Raw genomic sequence first — 17,082 nt, 5'->3', positions numbered from 1 at the left:
TACAATTCAATTGTGTATGAGGCGTAAGAGTGAAGATCATGCTGGGTTGGTTGAGCTAGTCATTTAACCAAACATATGAAAATAGCTGTCAATAGTTTGGTTCAATACGGATGTGGTTGAAAATAAAAAGATGTGGTGTCAAATAGGGGAGGTTCTCCCGTCATTTATCATCTTTGCTCATGTCACCCTTTTTACTTCCAATTTCAGGGTTACCTACAGACAAGTATTTTGACACTCAGGACAGGTGTATGACATGTACCTGAACAACCTCCATCAGACAAATACACTGAATTGCAATCATTTTATTCAATAGCCTCCAGAACGGACCTTTTTTTCACATTCATCATACGGTACGTATTATCAATCTTTTCAGTGATGGAACAAACATTGAGTCCAACATTGAAATCTCCACCCCCCCGGCCCCAACAAATAGGGGCCTTGCTACAAAGCCATAAAGCAGTGTTCTTTCTCAAGTCCATTCGGAACATCTGTCCATGTCTTGAAGGGGGCCTGTGAAATGGTGGGAGGACGTCTGAACTCTGCTGCAGGGGGGGAATGTCTCTTTCCTCTCGTGAGAGAGGGTTAGGTGTGCTAGTAGTGAAGTGGGTTATTGATGAAGGCTGCTTTAGGCATCGTCGTCCGAGGTGTCGCTGCTGCTGGTCTCCGTCTCCTCCGTGGTGTCGGTGGCCATTTTGAGGTTGCTGGTCTTCCACACGGCCAGGGAGTCGATGGGAGGGCCATTCTTCAGGAAGCTGTTTCTCCTCAGACCGTTCTTCTGCAGCTGGAGAGGGAAGAAGACAATTGGGCGGGGTGAGGGACTGATTTCAGAAGCAATTAACTTGGAAATGGCTGTCAAAAAGCCTACAGAGAGCTGGAGTGAGAACAAATATGAACAAATTAAGTTCAAGTTATTGTCACATGCACAATTACAGTGCAGCAATCGATATCAAAATAGTATAACTAATAAAAAATTAAACTATAATTGAGATGTGTGTGTGTGTGTGTATATATATATATATATATATATATATATATATATATATATATATATATATATATATATATATATATATATATATATATATATATACACACACATATATACATACACAGTACAGTCAAAAGTTTGGACACACCTACTCATTCAAGGGTTTTTCTTTATTTTTATTATTTTCTACATTGTAGAATAATAGTGAAGACATCGAAACTATATATATATATATATATATATATATATATATATATATATATATATATATATATATATATATATATATTTTTTTTTTTGAATGAAAAATGAAACTATGAAATAACAGATATGGAATCATGTAGTAACCAAAAAAAGTGTTAAACAAAGATTATTTAAATAGCCACCCTTTGCCTTGATGACAGCTTTGCACACTCTTGGCATTCTCTCAACCAGCTTCATGAGGTAGTCACCTGGAATGCATTTCAATTAACAGGTGTGCCTTCTTAAAAGTTAATTAGTGTAATTTCTTTCCTCCTTAATGCATTTGAGCCAATCAGTTGTTTTGTGACAAGGTAGGGAGGGGGGTATATAGAAGATACCAATAGGGCTAAAAGACCAAGTCCATTTTATGGCAAGAACAGCTCAAATAAGCAAAGAGAAACAACAGTCTATCATTACTTTATGACATGAAGGTCAGAATATAGGGAAAGTTTCAAGAACTTTGAAAGTTTCTTCAAGTGCAGTCGCAAAAACCATCAAGCTCTATGATGAAACTGGCTCTCATGAGGACCGCCACAGGAATGGAAGACCCAAAGTTACCTCTGCTGCAGAGGATAAGTTCATTAGAGTTACCAGCCTCAGAAATTGAAGCCCAAATAAATGCTTCAGAGGTCAAGTAACAGACACATCTCAACATCAACTGTTCAGAAGGGCCTGTATGAATCAGGCCTTCATGGTCGAATTGCTGCAAAGAAACCACTACTAAACGGACACCAATAATAAGAAGAGACCTGCTTGGGCCAAGAAACACGAGCAATGGACATTGAGTCCAATTTGGAGATTTTTGGTTCAAACCGCTGTGTCTTTTTGAGACGCGGTGTGGGTGAATGGATGATCTCTGTATGTGTAGTTCCCACCGTAAAGCATGGAGGAGGTGGTGTTATGGTGTGGGGGTGCTTTGCTGGTGACCCACTGTGATTTATTTAGAATTCAAGGCACACTTAACCAGAATGGCTACCACAGCATTCTGCAGTGATACGCCATCCCATCTGGTTTGGGCTTAGTGGGACTATCATTTGTTTTTCAACAGGACAATGACCCAACACACCTCCAGGCTGTGTAAGGGCTATTTTACCAAGAAGGAGAGTGATGCATCAGATGACCTGACCTCCACAATCCCCCGATCTCAACCCAATTGAGATGGTTTGGGATGAGTCGGACGGCAGAGTGAAGGAAAAGCAGCCAACAAGTGCTCCGCACATGTGGGAACTCCTTCAAGACTGTTGGAAAAGCATTCCAGGTGAAGCTGGTTGAGAGAATGCCAAGAGTGTGCAAAGCTGTCATTAAGGCAAAGGGTGGTTATTTGAAGAATCTCAAATATAAATTTGTTTAACACTTTTTGGGTTACCACATGATTCCATATGTGTTATTTCATAGTTTTGATGTGTTCACTATTATTTACCAATGTAAAAAATAGTAAAAATAAAGAAAAACCCTTGAATGAGTAGGTGTGTCCAAACTTTTGACAGGTACTGTATATAGTATATATAAAGAAAGAAAACATGAGAAATAAGAGAGGAAGCTATATACAGGGTCATTGCCAATACCCAATTTCTAATGTGCAGGGATACTGGAGTATTGAGGTAGATGTGTACATGTAGGTAGGGATTAGGAGAAAGTGACTGGTAGCAGGATAAATAATAATAATAGTAAACAGTACGGCAGCAACATGAGTGGTGAGTGTGTGTGGTGGTGAGTGTGAGTGTGTGTGTGTGTGTGTGTTGTGAGTGAGTGTGTTGGTGTAAATGTGTGGGTGTTAGTGACAGTTTAGGCAACTAGGCTTGAAAGGCAGTGAATTTCTAGAAATGTAATTATGGTTATTGTAAACTATAATGATTTGTTTGACAAGGGCACGTCACACGTGACAGAGTAATTAGTGTTTTATGACAGACTGGAGTTCAGGAACACAGGCGTCGTAATAGAACAGTACTATGACGGGAGTAGAGAATACCGCTCTATGAAGGGAGTGGAGAATACCGCTCTATAAAGGGAGTAGAGAATACCGCTCTATGAAGGGAGTAGAGAATACTGCAGTATGAAGGGAGTAGAGAATACTGCAGTATGAATGGGTGGATGAGTAACTACCTGTTCACTGATGGCCTGGAACTCCTTCATCTCATCCTCTGTCAGAGGGGCACACGTCTCGTCGTTTTCACTTTCCTCCTGCCAACCCATCTCTTTCAATAACCTGGGGAGGGATGAGATTCACTTTTAGGATTTCTATCAATTGTGCCTCTACAATTATAAGCCAGACAAAAGAGAAACACATTTCACCACACCCACTTGCTCTGTTGCTCCTCCACAACAACACTACTAGCAGGGCCTAAAACTTTTTTTTGTCTACCAGCCACTGTGGTAGGAAGATTTTACAAATCTACCAGCCACTCAGATATTTGACCAAGCAAAAGTTTTTGTTGTTGCCAGAATTACACCAACAAAACAGAAAAAAAAAAACAGATAAGCATGCTTTGTAATGTTTCTAAAACAATAAAATGTATTACTAGTAAGAAGTAACGTGGTATATTGTTTAATTTAAATTATTATTTTTTAAACCAAAATGAGAAACAGATGAGAAACATTTTTACCTGCCCCTTTAACCCTCCCGTTGTCCTAGGGTCAAAATGACCCGCCACTGTGTTGAACCAACTTTATTTAATTTTTATATTTTTTGGATCATTTGTGAGAAGGAGGCAGTGATACTATCTTTAAAGTCTCACTGCCTCCTTCTCACAAATGATCCCAAAAATATAAAAATTAAATAAAGTTGGTTCAACACAGTGGCGGGTCATTTTGACCCTAGGACAACGGGAGGGTTAAGGGCAGGAGGTTACCGTGGTAATGTGACTGGAGTCATGTTTGGTGCCTGAGACAGAGAGACTAACTAGTAGCCACGTTGTCTTCTCTTCCCTAACAGTTGAAACTCAAACATTGAAAAACAACCTAGCTTGTGAACAAAACAATTTAAATAGCCAAGAAACAAGGACAAAGTCTCAGTAGACTTTCGGTTCAAGTAAATTAGACCAACTTATGCCTGTGCACAGCGCGTCTAAAAATGTATCTTTCACTCAGCACTTCATGTGCGCACAGCCAGGCAGTGTTGCTGCGCGAGGTGAGATAGGCTATAGGATTCATAGTTCTATGACTTTGTGCGATTCATTTACCAGCTGTGAAACAAAATGGCAGAAATACTTTGAAAACAGCTACTGAAGCAGTTGTTTTAATAGAAATTAGATCATACTTCACTATTTTTCTTCACAAATGCGAGTTAAATGCTCGTACTGTGGAGCCCTGTCCACCTGCCAACGAGGCTGGTGAAATAGACATTTTACCATCCAATGCCAAAATCTACCCGCACTTGGCGGGTGTTAATTTTAGGCCCTGCCTACTTGCCCCAACCAATTCAGTATTTGCAGATCTGAAGGGACCGGATATGTGTGATGTGTGATGCATGTGTGCAACAAGTGAATTTACTGAGCTTCAAAATCTGAGATACTTTCAGATGATTTGGACGTAATGCTAATATCGGTCCCATGACTTGAACAGGGTTTGTGCCACAAATGTTAAAACCTTAGCATGTGGAAACAGTGCTAGGGAAACTAAACCAAACAATGGCTTGCTGTCATACATTGTCCATTGACTGCTTATAGGGTAAGGAAACCAATGTAATTTTGTAATTTAAGTGAACTATCCCTTTAATAACATCTATCTGGTTGCTTCAGATCCACAAACTCCTAACAGTAAATAGGAGCTAACCGGTATCATTGGGACGTTCAACTCTGACGTCACCCCATTGATATTGAAATTTAAAATGATTAAGGTTAGGGTTAAGGTTTAGGGTAGGGACGTCCCAAGGATTCCAGATAGCACTAACCCAAGTGTAACTGTTGTCAGAACGTCCAGTGTTTACCTATGCTCTGCCTCCAAAGAGCTGGACAGCACCTCCTGCTGGGGGAGGGTGGAGGAACGCAGCACCTGCTGCCTCATTCTTAGTGTGGTCGTGTTGCCGTTCTCCTGAGAGACACTTCGCTCGCACCGGTTACGGTTCTCGTCCCCGCAGCCCACATTGCTGTTCTGTGGATGGAAACCATCGTCATCCTGAGGGGTGAGAGGGCGAAGGTCAAGGCTGTGTCATATCACACAACTTCTCATTGAAATAACCATTTAAAAATGATAGAATGATGGGTGGGCGACTGTTGTCAAGAAAGTGTAAAGGCATGAAAGACAGCGTTACGAAGTGTTCCAACAACTACTTCCTTGTATGCTGGCTATTCAAAGTGATGTACTCCCGAGTGGCGCAGTGGTCTAAGGCACTGCATCGCAGTGCTAGCTGTGCCACTAGAGATCCTGGTTCGAATCCAGGCTCTGTTGTAGGTCGGCCGCGACCGGGAGACCCATGGGGCGGCACACAATTGGCCCAGCGTCGTCCAGGGTAGGGGAGGGAATGGCCGGCAGGGGATGTAGCTCAGTTGGTAGAGCATGGCGTTTGCAACGCCAGGGTTGTGGGTTCGATAAAATAATGTATGCGCTAACTGTAAGTCGCTCTGGATAAGAGCATCTGCTAAATGACTAAAATGTAAATGTAATGTCAGTGAATTTGGTTTGATACACCTTCAAACACACTTTTCTGTACATTTCTTGAGGGGGAAAAGTAGTTTCTCTCTGGGTGACACACACACCTTGCAGTGGTGATGGAGGTCCTCCTCGTCCACCATGTCCTTTTTGAGGGCTTTGAGGAAGGTGCTCTTGCGGTCTGAGCGTGTCATGCGTGTCAGACGCATCATGAGCCGCGGCTGACTGCCCTTGTCCACCGGGGACGACGAGCTGGAGCGACTCGCCTGGGAAACACAGCAATTAGTCAATCATTCCAATGTACATTCCTAACGATCATTTCTTCCCTCTAGCCTATATCAATCAATAAGTCAGTCAATAGAAACAAAACAAAAGATGAAACATTCATTCATATATAATTATAACCGTTCAAAAGTTTGGGATCACTTAGAAATGTCCTTGTTTTAGAAAGAAAATCATTTTTTTGTCCATTAAAATAACATCAAATTGATCAGAAATACAGTGTAGACATTGTTAATGTTGTAAATGGAAACGGCTGATTTTTAATGGAACATCTACATAGGCGTACAGAGGCCCATTATCAGCAACCATCAGTCCTGTGTTCCAATGGCACGTTGTGTTTGCTAATCCAAGTTTATCATTTTAAAAGGCTAATTGATAATTAGAAAACCCTTTTGCAATTATGTTAGCACAGCTGAAAACTGTTGTGCTGATTAAAGAAGCAATAAAACTGCCCTTCTTGAGACTAGTTGAGTATCTGGAGCATCAGCAATTGTGGGTTCGATTACAGGCTCAAAATGAGCAGAAACAAATAACTTTCTTCTGAAACTCAGTCTATTCTTGTTGTAGAAATGAAGGTTATTCCATGCGAGAAATTGCCAAGAAACTGAAGATCTCGTACAACGCTGTGTACTACTCCCTTCACAGAACAGCGCAAACTGACTAACCAGAATGGAAAGAGGAGTGGGAGGCCCTGGTGCACAACTGAGCAAGAGGACAAATACATTAGAGTGTCTAGTTTGAGAAACAGACACCTCACATGTCCTCAACTGGCAGCTTCATTAAATAGTACCTGCGAAACACCAGTCTCAACGTCAACAGTGAAGAGGCGACTCCAGGATGCTGACCTTCTAGGCAGAGTTACAAAGAAAAAGCCATATCTCAGACTGGCCCCAAAAAAGAAAAGATTAAGATGGGCAAAATAACAGACACTAGACAGAGGAAGATTGGAAAAAAGTGTTATAGACAGACGAATCGAAGTTTGAGGTGTTCGGATCACAAAGAACATTTGTGAGACGCAGACCAAATGAAAAGATGCTGGAGGAGTGCTTGATGCCATCTGTCAAGCATGGTGGAGGCAATGTGATGGTCTGGGGGTGCTTTGGTGGTGATAAAGTGGGAGATTTGTACAGGGTAAAAGGGATCTTGAAGAAGGAAGGCTATCACTCCATTTTGCAACGCCATGCCATACCCTGTGGACGGCACTTGATTGGAGCCAATTTCCTCCTACAACAGGACAATGACCCAAAGCACAGCTACAAACTATGCAATAACTATTTAGGGAAGAAGCAGTCAGCTGGTATTCTGTCTATAATGGAGTGGCCAGCACAGTCACCGGATCTCAACCCTATTGAGCTGTTGTGGGAGCAGCTTGACCATATGGTACGTAAGAAGTGCCCATCAAGCCAATCCAACTTGTGGGAGGTGCTTCAGGAAGCATGGGGTGAAATCTCTTCAGATGACCTCAACAAATTGACAACTAGGGCCCCGTGTAGCTCAGTTGGTAGAGCATGGCGTTTGCAACGCCAGGGTTGTGGGTTCGATTCCCACGGGGGGCCAGTATGAAAAATGTATGCACTCTAACTGTAAGTCGCTCTGGATAAGAGCATCTGCTAAAATGACTAAATAAATAAATAAACTAGAATGCCAAAGGTCTGCAAGGCTGTAATTGCTGCAAATGGAAGATTCTTTGACGAAAGCAAATTTTGAAGGACACAATCATTATTTCTAACCTTGTCAATGACTACATTTCCTATGCATTTTGCTATATTTCCTATTCAAACTCAATTTATGTATGTTTTCATGGAAAACAAGGACATTTCTAAGTGACCCCAAACTTTTTAACGGTAGTGTATATCTTTTTAAAAAAGAGCATATCAATCATTGGTTAATTTGTTTCTTCAATCAATACTAAAAAACTGCGTGCATGTGCTTTTTACAAAGCCAACTGAGAATGAAACAGCAACTGGTCTGACAGGACTGAATAGCTGACAGGGATACAGAAGAAAGCACACCTTTCACACCGTCTACAATCCTGGCCTTTCAGATCAGGAAGGAAAAGTCAAAAGGAGACAAGGACATGACAATCTCACCTTGACTGGAAGACTGACAGATTTGGGGATGGGGCCCTTGTAGAGGGAGGGGCCAGTGCCGTTGCGGGAAGGGGCTTGTGGTTGTTGAGGCGTGGACGCGCAGGTCTGTGCTGGTGTGGGCTCCTCCCTGGAGACGCGTTTGATTACCATCATTTTAGAGGCCCTGGATTGAGGGTTGGGGGGGTGTTCTAAACAGACGGAGCAGGATGAAACACCACAGCTTTTCAATTTGCCTCAAAATGTAAAAGCCTCACTATAAAAAAAACCCACAAAGGTACAGTTATCATAATAATAGATGAATTAAAAGGCGCAATATGCAGAGAACGCACCGCCATTTCCTGGTTGCTAAAATTCTAATAGTTCATTTTGTGTGACAAAACAAGCAGTTTAGAGAATCATTCTACCATTTAAACCGCTGTGACATCTCTCTTCAATAACCAAAAATATTGTATCTTCAGCTGGAGTACAAAACAAAAAGTAAAGTACGCGAAAACAAAAAAACTTAAGAATGGAGAGCATAAAAATTGCGCACATAGAACATATCTACCGCTTCTTAGACTTGCTTTCAATGAGAATGACAGATCTATAACTTACATTTCTCTGTGAATTTAGTCAGGGTCGCACAAAAAGTTACATATTGTAGCTTTAAATATGTATTAATCCTATTTGTTCCAAAAGGGCAACCAAAGGAGACAACTGCATAAAAGTCAAATGAAGTTGGAGAATGGAGAGAATAGATTGGGAGCTCACCCCATACTCCAGTGGCAACAGCTTTGTCACGGTTGACCTCCCGGTCCGCATCAGGATGGAGTGATGGCTGAAAGAAAAACAACAGGCATCTTACTACACAAGCAAGTTGTGTAGGATAAATCTGACACGTGGCAAAAACAAAGAGTTTTTTAAACAATATGACAAAATTCCCAATCCATATCCATATGTTTGGAAGACACTAGCATAATATTAAATACTAGATGAGGAATTTAGGGAAGACAGATTGAGGAGTGTTTCCTAAAGGGGAGTTGGGGGTGAGCTAAACCAATATGTAATGGCTGATTGTATTTGCGTGAGATTGTGTGATGACTTCAAACTGGTTTTGTTTAGGATTATTTGAAGGGTCATAAGAAAAAAGCCTAGGGATGGTCACAGCTCCATAGGGCTTCCTTACTACACCACTCACAAAGTCTTCCGCTTGAAACTGTTTGCGTCTGTCCCCGTCGTCCCTGTGGCCTTGCTGGCCCTTCGGCTGGCCTTTGCTCTTGGAGCGAGGCGAGGGTCCACCTTGCTGGAGGGGAGCGCGGGAGCTGGAGCCCTCGCTGCCGTTCCGGACTCTCCATCCGTTCCTCTCTTTCCTGGAGTAGCCTCCTGTGAAACAGACAACTTGACTTTACCACAGAGTATAGAGCAGGGTTCCCCAACTGGCTGTGATTTTTTTATTGTTGGACACAAAAGACTAAAAACATCTCATCAGCTCCAAGTGATTTTAATTTTGGAAATCTGTTCCAAAATATTCCGACACATAATAGAGAGATACATGTGATCGTATACAAATGGAAGCAAGGTTTGAAATGATTATGTTTCAGTCAAATATATTTTCTGTTTGGGCTACTTGTGGTCAATTTACAGTCTACAAATGATTTATAATTATGTTCCGTCCCCCTGACCATCCAATCAAGAAAATAATAATAATAATAATAATAATAATAATAATAAAGTGTCCCACGGCTGAATCTAGTCCCTCTATCGCAGAGACAGACGCATGGATGAATAGGTAGATGAAGAATAGATTGTTAGATGGGTAGACAGCCAGACAAGCAAGCGGTTAACTGAGAGGCACAGAGTCAAACCAGCTCTTGATTTGTTCATTCTCACTAACATTAATAGATGTTCTAACCCAGTTCCGTACCCCCAGTGCGTCCGTTGACAGACTCTGAGTCGTCTGATGAGTTGTGGCGTCTGCGACTCACATCCCCGTGGTTGTCCAGACATTTGGCAGGAGACTGGAAAGACTTGTCATAGACCTGAGAGGGCTAACACACATGGACAGACTGTCAGGCTAACGAATCCTCCGGACAACAACCATCACATGTTATGTTCGGTGTGTGTCTGACATGAACAGAAGACGTGTTTCTTCACAAGGGGACAGGCAGTATATCTTGTACACACACAGGACTGGACAAGGGCTACACACAAACACACTGAAAGTACAAACACAAAGGTACCTTGGCTGATGAGGGTGCTGTGGGAAAGTTAAGCCAGGCTGGAGTGAAGTCATGCTGCGCCATTTAGGTTTGCGTCTCCAGTGAGGTGGGCAAGACATCAACACATCATTTCTCCAGCCCCTGAATAAGAGAGAGAGGAGAGAGATAAAGAGAGGGTGAGAAAGAGGCACTGTGGAATTTGAGAGAGATACTGTAGTAACTGAGCCAACTCCAGGATTTATGACAGTGTGTTTATGGGCATTAGGCCCAACGACTTCTCAATTGAATTCACTTTCAAGTGGCAAACTACAAACCAACCTATACAATGCAAGGGGACTGAATGGAGTTTTTCCTGCTCCAGTCCCTTTAGCTTCCCATTAGGCATAGCAGACAGCAGATATTACATTCATGTGGCAGTGAGTTGCATCCAACCCTTGCATGACATGAAAGAGTCCAATGGAAGTTTAAAGCTGATGCAACAGAGAGCTATTCATCATCACAGGGCCCGACTGATGAAGATCGGATGGACCATGACAGTGTCACGTCTAGGGTTGCACAAATCGAGGTTCTTTCAATAAATTCCCTGGTTTTCCCAAAATCCCGGTTGGAGGATTTCTGTAATGAGGAGGGAATAAGAAGGAAATCTAGAATCTTCCAACCGGGATATGATTTCTGGAAAACCAGGGAATTTAGCAACCCTAGTTACATCAGGAGGTTAACAAAATGGTTCTCTCAGGGTTGGTCATCAGTTAGTAGTCTCACAAATACACAGTTGTGAATGGAAACGTCAAATACTAGAAAAGGAAGCATGGCTTGTACTACTGGCTGTCAAAATGACAATTCAAACATACACCTGGGACGTTGTGTGAGAAAGAACCTTGTACTATCTTCCTCTGGGCATGCGTGTCTACTATATGAGATGCATCCTGCTATCGGAAAACAATGCTTTGTTCAAATATGTCAAGAGCCCTTCATTATCTCAGTGGACCAGACTGAGAATAGGTTTTTATCCAGTGCCACACACAGATCAACATAATCATTGTGACAAGAGACCAAAGCATAGAAGGGACCTCTATGTGAGATTAAGAAATATTCATTAACTGCTTCCAACTGAGGCATTTTAATCCCTCCAAAACACTGGGAAGTCTGTGGCGGCATTTGATTTCAACAGCCAGACAGTGTTTGAACTATTAACACGACCGTCTAGTCAGATAACAAGAGGTCACAGTCGAGATTCAACCAGCAGCATTTTGTTCCTCTCACTACAGACCTATGTGAGCATTGCATAACTGTTTCCAATTGCTTACTAGCTCACAAGCACAACATTTGAGATGTTAAACCTGCAGTCGATCAACAATACTAATTCTACATGTTGATGGATAGGTGACAAAAGAGGAAAAAACAAATATCAACATTGTTTACTACCTTGGCTTGATGTCTAACAATGCAAATATCAAGACATTCTTGTTGTTGCAAGACATTTGGGTGCAATAAATTCAAAGTCATACAAACCAGCTACGGAGGACTGAGCAGAGGCGTCTGCTGCGCTGTAATCCCAAAATTCTCCCAGTGATTTTGTTCTCACAATTAGTTATCCAGTTAGTCTGCTCCCCACATGTATCGTGCAGATAGGGTCAATTACAAAATGTTGAAGTTGATATTCCCAACTAACTTTCCATTTCTGCCATGTAATTCCAGTTTCCAGAATGATTAAGTCCTTCAGAGATGTTGAAGGAAATCCAACGAAGTTCTCGCCCAATTTTACAAAAGAGACATTGGGGTGGATTTACTAAGATCCCTTTAGGAAGGATTCAGTGATTTTGTTGGGGTTTTAACTGCCCAGATACCATTAACTCATATTTGTTTAAATCAGGCGTTAACATTTTTGTGTGATCACATATTGCCAAAAGTAAAGTTAGCTAGCTAACTGTAACTTTCAATAATGATTCATTTTTTGAGAAACATGGAAAAATTGGAAGAGGAGACTAAATCCGGTCAGTGCCTTATGTAAGTTCACATAATATCACAAAGTCTCAAATAAAATGCTAAATGAAATAGTTATTCTGTAATTCCACAAAACCAGTCCACATGTTCAGATGCTGTTTATCCCATTCAATGCAACTCGGACGTTGAGCCAACAGTAGAAAGTCACGTCTCTCTTCTTTGATGATTGGGATATCCTACAAAGTGAGGCTGTTCAGTGTTCACCTGTATTCCAAAAGAGAAAGAATGAAAGCAATATAGTTTGCTAAGACTGCGTTAAACGATACATAAGGCTGATTGCTAGTTAAGGGCAAAAGTTAGCAGGCTAGAAAGTCACGTTAGCTGTACTTGTACCTTTGACAGTTACAGCTAGCGTAACGTGACCTAGTTGGCATTATATTGAGTGTGTAGAATATATCACAGATAAGAGAGGAAACCTAAGGGTTAGTTAAAAGTATATTTGACTATAGCCTGTGTTAAATTTGCGATTTGGTCACATGGCTGTGTTATTCACTCTACAGTCAATACCTTTTAAACACCACCAGCTAACGTACACAAGTTAGCTGCTGTTACTAGCTAGCTAGCTCACTCAACTCTTGAAATGTCAGCTAGCTAACTTAGCTAGTTGACCAGGTAGTTTGCCAAACGAGCTAATGCTATTCCCTGTTCTTGATACGTTCAGTGAGCCATTCCGCAATACTTACCTTTCAATTATGTCAAAGCTCTTCCTATAACTTCGCTAGTTAGCTACATTGCAGATAGTGACTCCTTCATGTGGTTCAACACAAGCTGACGTTAGCTAGCGTCGTTAGCTTTTAGGTAGCTTGCAGAATCAGTCAGTCACAGCTTACTCGCTCGTGCCCCCTTAAGCAGTTGTCATTCGCTTTTTTGTTGTTTCGTAACACTAGGTCAAGACGCTGATATGTATGTATAAACCTTTTCACACTGACCATCTCATTAACTTGTTAAAGTGTTTGCAAATTCCTCGCTTATTTTTTAATTTTTGCCGCTTTTGCCTGTCTCCTTCCCAAAATGGCGCTGATACATCAATGTTTGACGAGAATCTCGTCAAACATTAACGTGAATAACCCCCCGCCCCCCTTTTTTTCTAAGCGTGTGGGGTGGGGGGCTTCTTCTTCAGTGGGGTTTATCAGCGGTTGGCATCCAACGTTATGGTGCATTACCGCCACCTACTGTACTGGAGTGTGGGCCAGAGACAGGGAGAAACTAAATCCTACCTGCCAGCCCCGTTTCTCTTAAAAAAAGATAACAAAATATTTCAGACTATATCTAATGACGTTCTACTCAGTATACTCTTTAAACTAATTTCCTGTATCCCCTTCTCCCTCATACTAGATCTCATCCTCTCTCTTTCTCTCTGATACTGCCCACACTGTAGCAATACATGCTCCACGGTCTCTGTTTCCTGGCAATAATCACACTTTCCTGTTGGATGCTTTCCTATCACCCTTAATCTTGTAAAAATAGCCTCCTCTCTTCTGTCCCTTCCTGCCGTCCTCCCCTCCCCGACTTTCCTCTGTACTTGAAATAAATGCCTGCCCTTATTATCTCTATTCCACTGCTCCTGCCATCTCTGCACCATCACTGTCCATATCAGGCTTTTTCCCTCTGCCTTGCTCATTGAAACTACAACATCAACATCCCCACTACTAAGTGCTTGTTTAGCCAGTACATCAACTGCCTCATTCCCCTCCACCCCCACATGGGCTGTGACCCAAGTAAATCTTATCTGTATACCCATCTGTCTAATCCTGCCATGGGTTTGTAGCACCTCATAAAGCAGGTCTTGTCTGCTATGTGAGCTAAAGGACGGGAGACTCATTAACACTGCACATGAATCAGAGCAAATAACTACTCTGTCTGGCTTAACTTCCTCCACCCACTGCAAGGCCAACAGTATGGCCATCAGCTCCACCATATATACAGCTAGATTTTACATTTTAGTCATTTAGCAGACACTCTTATCCAGAGCAACTTACATTTAGTGAGTGCATACATTTTCATACTGGCCCCCCGTGGGAATCAAACCCACAACTCTGGCGTTGCAAACGCCATGCTCTACCAACTGAGCTACAGAGGGCCAGATGATCTGTAATACGTTTCCTGACTTCCACCACACATTCCTGCACTACAAATGCTGACCCAGTACGTCCTGTCCTTGGATCTTTTGAACCATCTGTGTAAATGGCCACAAAATCCTGATACACAGTATCCAGACTTCTCTTAAACAAATCAGATGGATGAACACCCTCCCAATCATTCTGTAGTCTCTCCAACACTTCTAGATCAACTACTGGAGGCGGGAGTAGCCATGGTGGATTTACAGGAATAGCTACCGTTGGACTAAACTCCCTTTCCATACAGTCCCATCTCCTTCGCCTGGGTATTACCCACCCACCCAAAGCTCGTGTTCTGTCTTCGCTCATGTTCCCAGCATGCCTGCAAAATCCCTTTCGCAGGATGAGACACCCCATGTCCCTGTAGGTTGACCCAATAATTCATTGCCAGCTGCTGTCTCCTAATCTGCAATGGCATATCCCCCATCTCCACCTGTAATGCAGCCACTGGGGACATCCGAAACGCCCAACTACCTATTCTGAGTCTTTGCCCCTGTATGACATCTAGCCTTTCCAATGTGGTTCGGGCTGTCGAACCATACGCTATACTGCCATAGTCTATTACAGATCGGATCAATGCAACATACATGGATGGGTTGCTGCCATAGACTGTAAAAAAATATGAACAAAGCCATCGATGACATCACCCCATTGTTTCCTATGAGAATGATCAGTGGCGCATTTGATCAGGAAGTGTCAATTCAGCGAGTCGCCATCTTGCTACATGGAGGAGTTTTTGGAAACATTGCATGTGCAGTTTGAGGTACTCTAGGAAATGACGTTGTAGGCTAGCTCAGTGCTGCTTTCTCTCATGGAGTATCTCAAGTTGAAGGCCGACTGAGGTACTGCAGGCTGCCATTAGCAACTAAATTATCCTTATAACTTCCTCTGTGTGTGATTTTAAAGTAAACGGCTCAAGGTCATACATCTGGTGAAATAAAAGCAATTATTGGTACCATTCTAGTACCGCGGTGTGCCTTCAACATGAAATCCTCAATGGTAGCTAATGTGGCCATTTTTCCCCGCCTCCCATGATTTTAGTTCAAGTAGGATAGCAGCCTACACAAGAAATAACTCATATTAAAAACCATCTAGATGTCACCTTGATACATGCACATACAGTCTACTCAATGGGGAGGGCACGACAAAACACACCAATACAGTCGTGAAGAGGGCACGACAAAGCCTATTCCCACTCAGCAGACTGAAAAGATTTGGCATGGGTCCTCAGATCCTCAACAAGTTCTACAGCTGCACCATCGAGAGTATACTGACTGGTTGCATCCCTGCCTGCTATGGCAACTGCTCAGCCTCAGACCGCAAGGCACTACAGAGGGTAGTGCGTACGGCCCAGTACATCATTGGGGCCAAGCTTCCTGCCATCCAGGACCTCTATACCAGGCGGTGTCAGAGGAAGGCCCTAAAAATTGTCAAAGACTCCAGCCACCCTAGTCATAGACTGTTCTTTCTGCTACTGCACGGCAAGCGGTACCAGAGCACCAAGTCTAGGTCCAAAGGCTTCTTAACAGCTTCTACCCCCAAGCCATAAGACTCCTGAACAGCTAATGAAATGGCTACCCCCCCCCCCCCCCTTCCTTAACGCTGCTGCTACTCACTGTTTATTATCTATGCATAGTCACTCTACCTACATGTACATATTACCTCAATTACCTCGACTAACCTGTGCCCCCGCACATTGACTCTGTACCGGTACCCCCTGTATATAGCCTTGCTACTGTTATTTTACTGTTATTTTTATCAATCTATTTTTTACTTAACACTTATTGTTTCTTAAAACTGCATTGTTGGTTAAGGGCTTGTAAGTAAGCATTTCACTGTAAGGCCTACACCTGTTGTATTCGGCGCATGTGACAAATAAAATGTGATTTGATTTGATCAACAGCAACAACACCTGGACACAGTGCCCTTCGCTTGACAAGCACTACTGTCCGGCAACGGTGTGGGAAGCAGCTGCCTAGTATCAGGGTGAGAGTCACAGTAAGCACACGCATGCAACGCATGAAGCAACAGTACACCCATCATCAGTATTTCTTTATCAAAAAGGAACAATAGTTGGTTTTATGACTGAAAATGTAAAATTATTTGTGCAAAACTAACAGTGAAACGCGGTATGGTAGCTCAATGTTAGGCTGTGTGGTAAGAAACAGAAGAAAAAAGACGTCTAACCTACAGCAGAGCGCTTTCAACACGACCACTCCTTTTGACACGCCCACTCATTTTGACACGCCCACTCCTTTTGACACGCCCACTCATTTCCACACGCCCACTCCTTTCCACACGCCCACTACTTTCCACACGCCCACTACTTTCCACACGCCCACTACTTTCCTTTCCACACACCCACTCCTTTCCACACGCCCACAAAATTCCACAAGCCCACAACTTTCCTTTCGACATACCCACTCCTTTCCACACGCCCACTACTTCCCACAAGCCCACTACTTTCCTTTCGACACACACACTTCTTTCCACACGCCCACTACTTTCCTTTTGACACACCCACTCCTTTCCACAAGCCCACTACATTCCTTTTGACACACCCACTCCTTTCC

General features: G+C 42.6%; 1 protein-coding gene across 2 annotated transcripts; it reads right to left on the bottom strand.

The window, feature by feature from the left end:
- Positions 1-287: 287 nt before the first annotated feature.
- LOC311128045 (vasculin-like) lies at positions 288-13,426 on the bottom strand. Of its 2 annotated transcripts, none has more exons than XM_084159992.1 (11): positions 13,076-13,426; positions 11,901-12,596; positions 10,410-10,529; positions 10,082-10,217; positions 9,368-9,552; positions 8,941-9,007; positions 8,191-8,378; positions 5,926-6,084; positions 5,157-5,344; positions 3,335-3,437; positions 288-781 (listed from the first exon to the last, which is right to left on the bottom strand). In XM_084159992.1, exons 3-11 carry the CDS (start codon positions 10,470-10,472, stop codon positions 626-628), a joined length of 1,245 nt encoding a protein of 414 aa, XP_084016118.1. In that variant the 5' UTR covers positions 10,473-10,529; positions 11,901-12,596; positions 13,076-13,426; the 3' UTR covers positions 288-625. The 2 variants fall into 2 exon arrangements, with proteins under 2 accessions (XP_084016118.1, XP_084016119.1); XM_084159993.1 differs by having other exon boundaries at positions 10,094-10,217.
- Positions 13,427-17,082: the final 3,656 nt, after the last annotated feature.

This window comes from Coregonus lavaretus (assembly GCF_964263955.1).
Source record: "Coregonus lavaretus genome assembly, chromosome: 4".
NCBI lineage: Eukaryota > Metazoa > Chordata > Actinopteri > Salmoniformes > Salmonidae > Coregonus > Coregonus lavaretus.
This window is presented reverse-complemented; position numbering and strand designations above follow the sequence as displayed.

What these genes read in the sequence shown, in the direction of transcription:
- LOC311128045 (XM_084159992.1), bottom strand. Translation starts at nt 10,472, where the DNA reads ATGGCGCAGCATGACTTCACTCCAGCCTGGCTTAACTTTCCCACAGCA. An exon ending in CACTGGGGGTACGGAACTGG is followed by an intron (nt 9,553 to 10,081) that starts GTTAGAACATCT and finishes TCTGTTTCACAG; the next exon opens with GAGGCTACTCCAGGAAAGAG. An exon ending in TCTTTGGAGGCAGAGCATAG is followed by an intron (nt 3,438 to 5,156) that starts GTAAACACTGGA and finishes ATCCCTCCCCAG; the next exon opens with GTTATTGAAAGAGATGGGTT.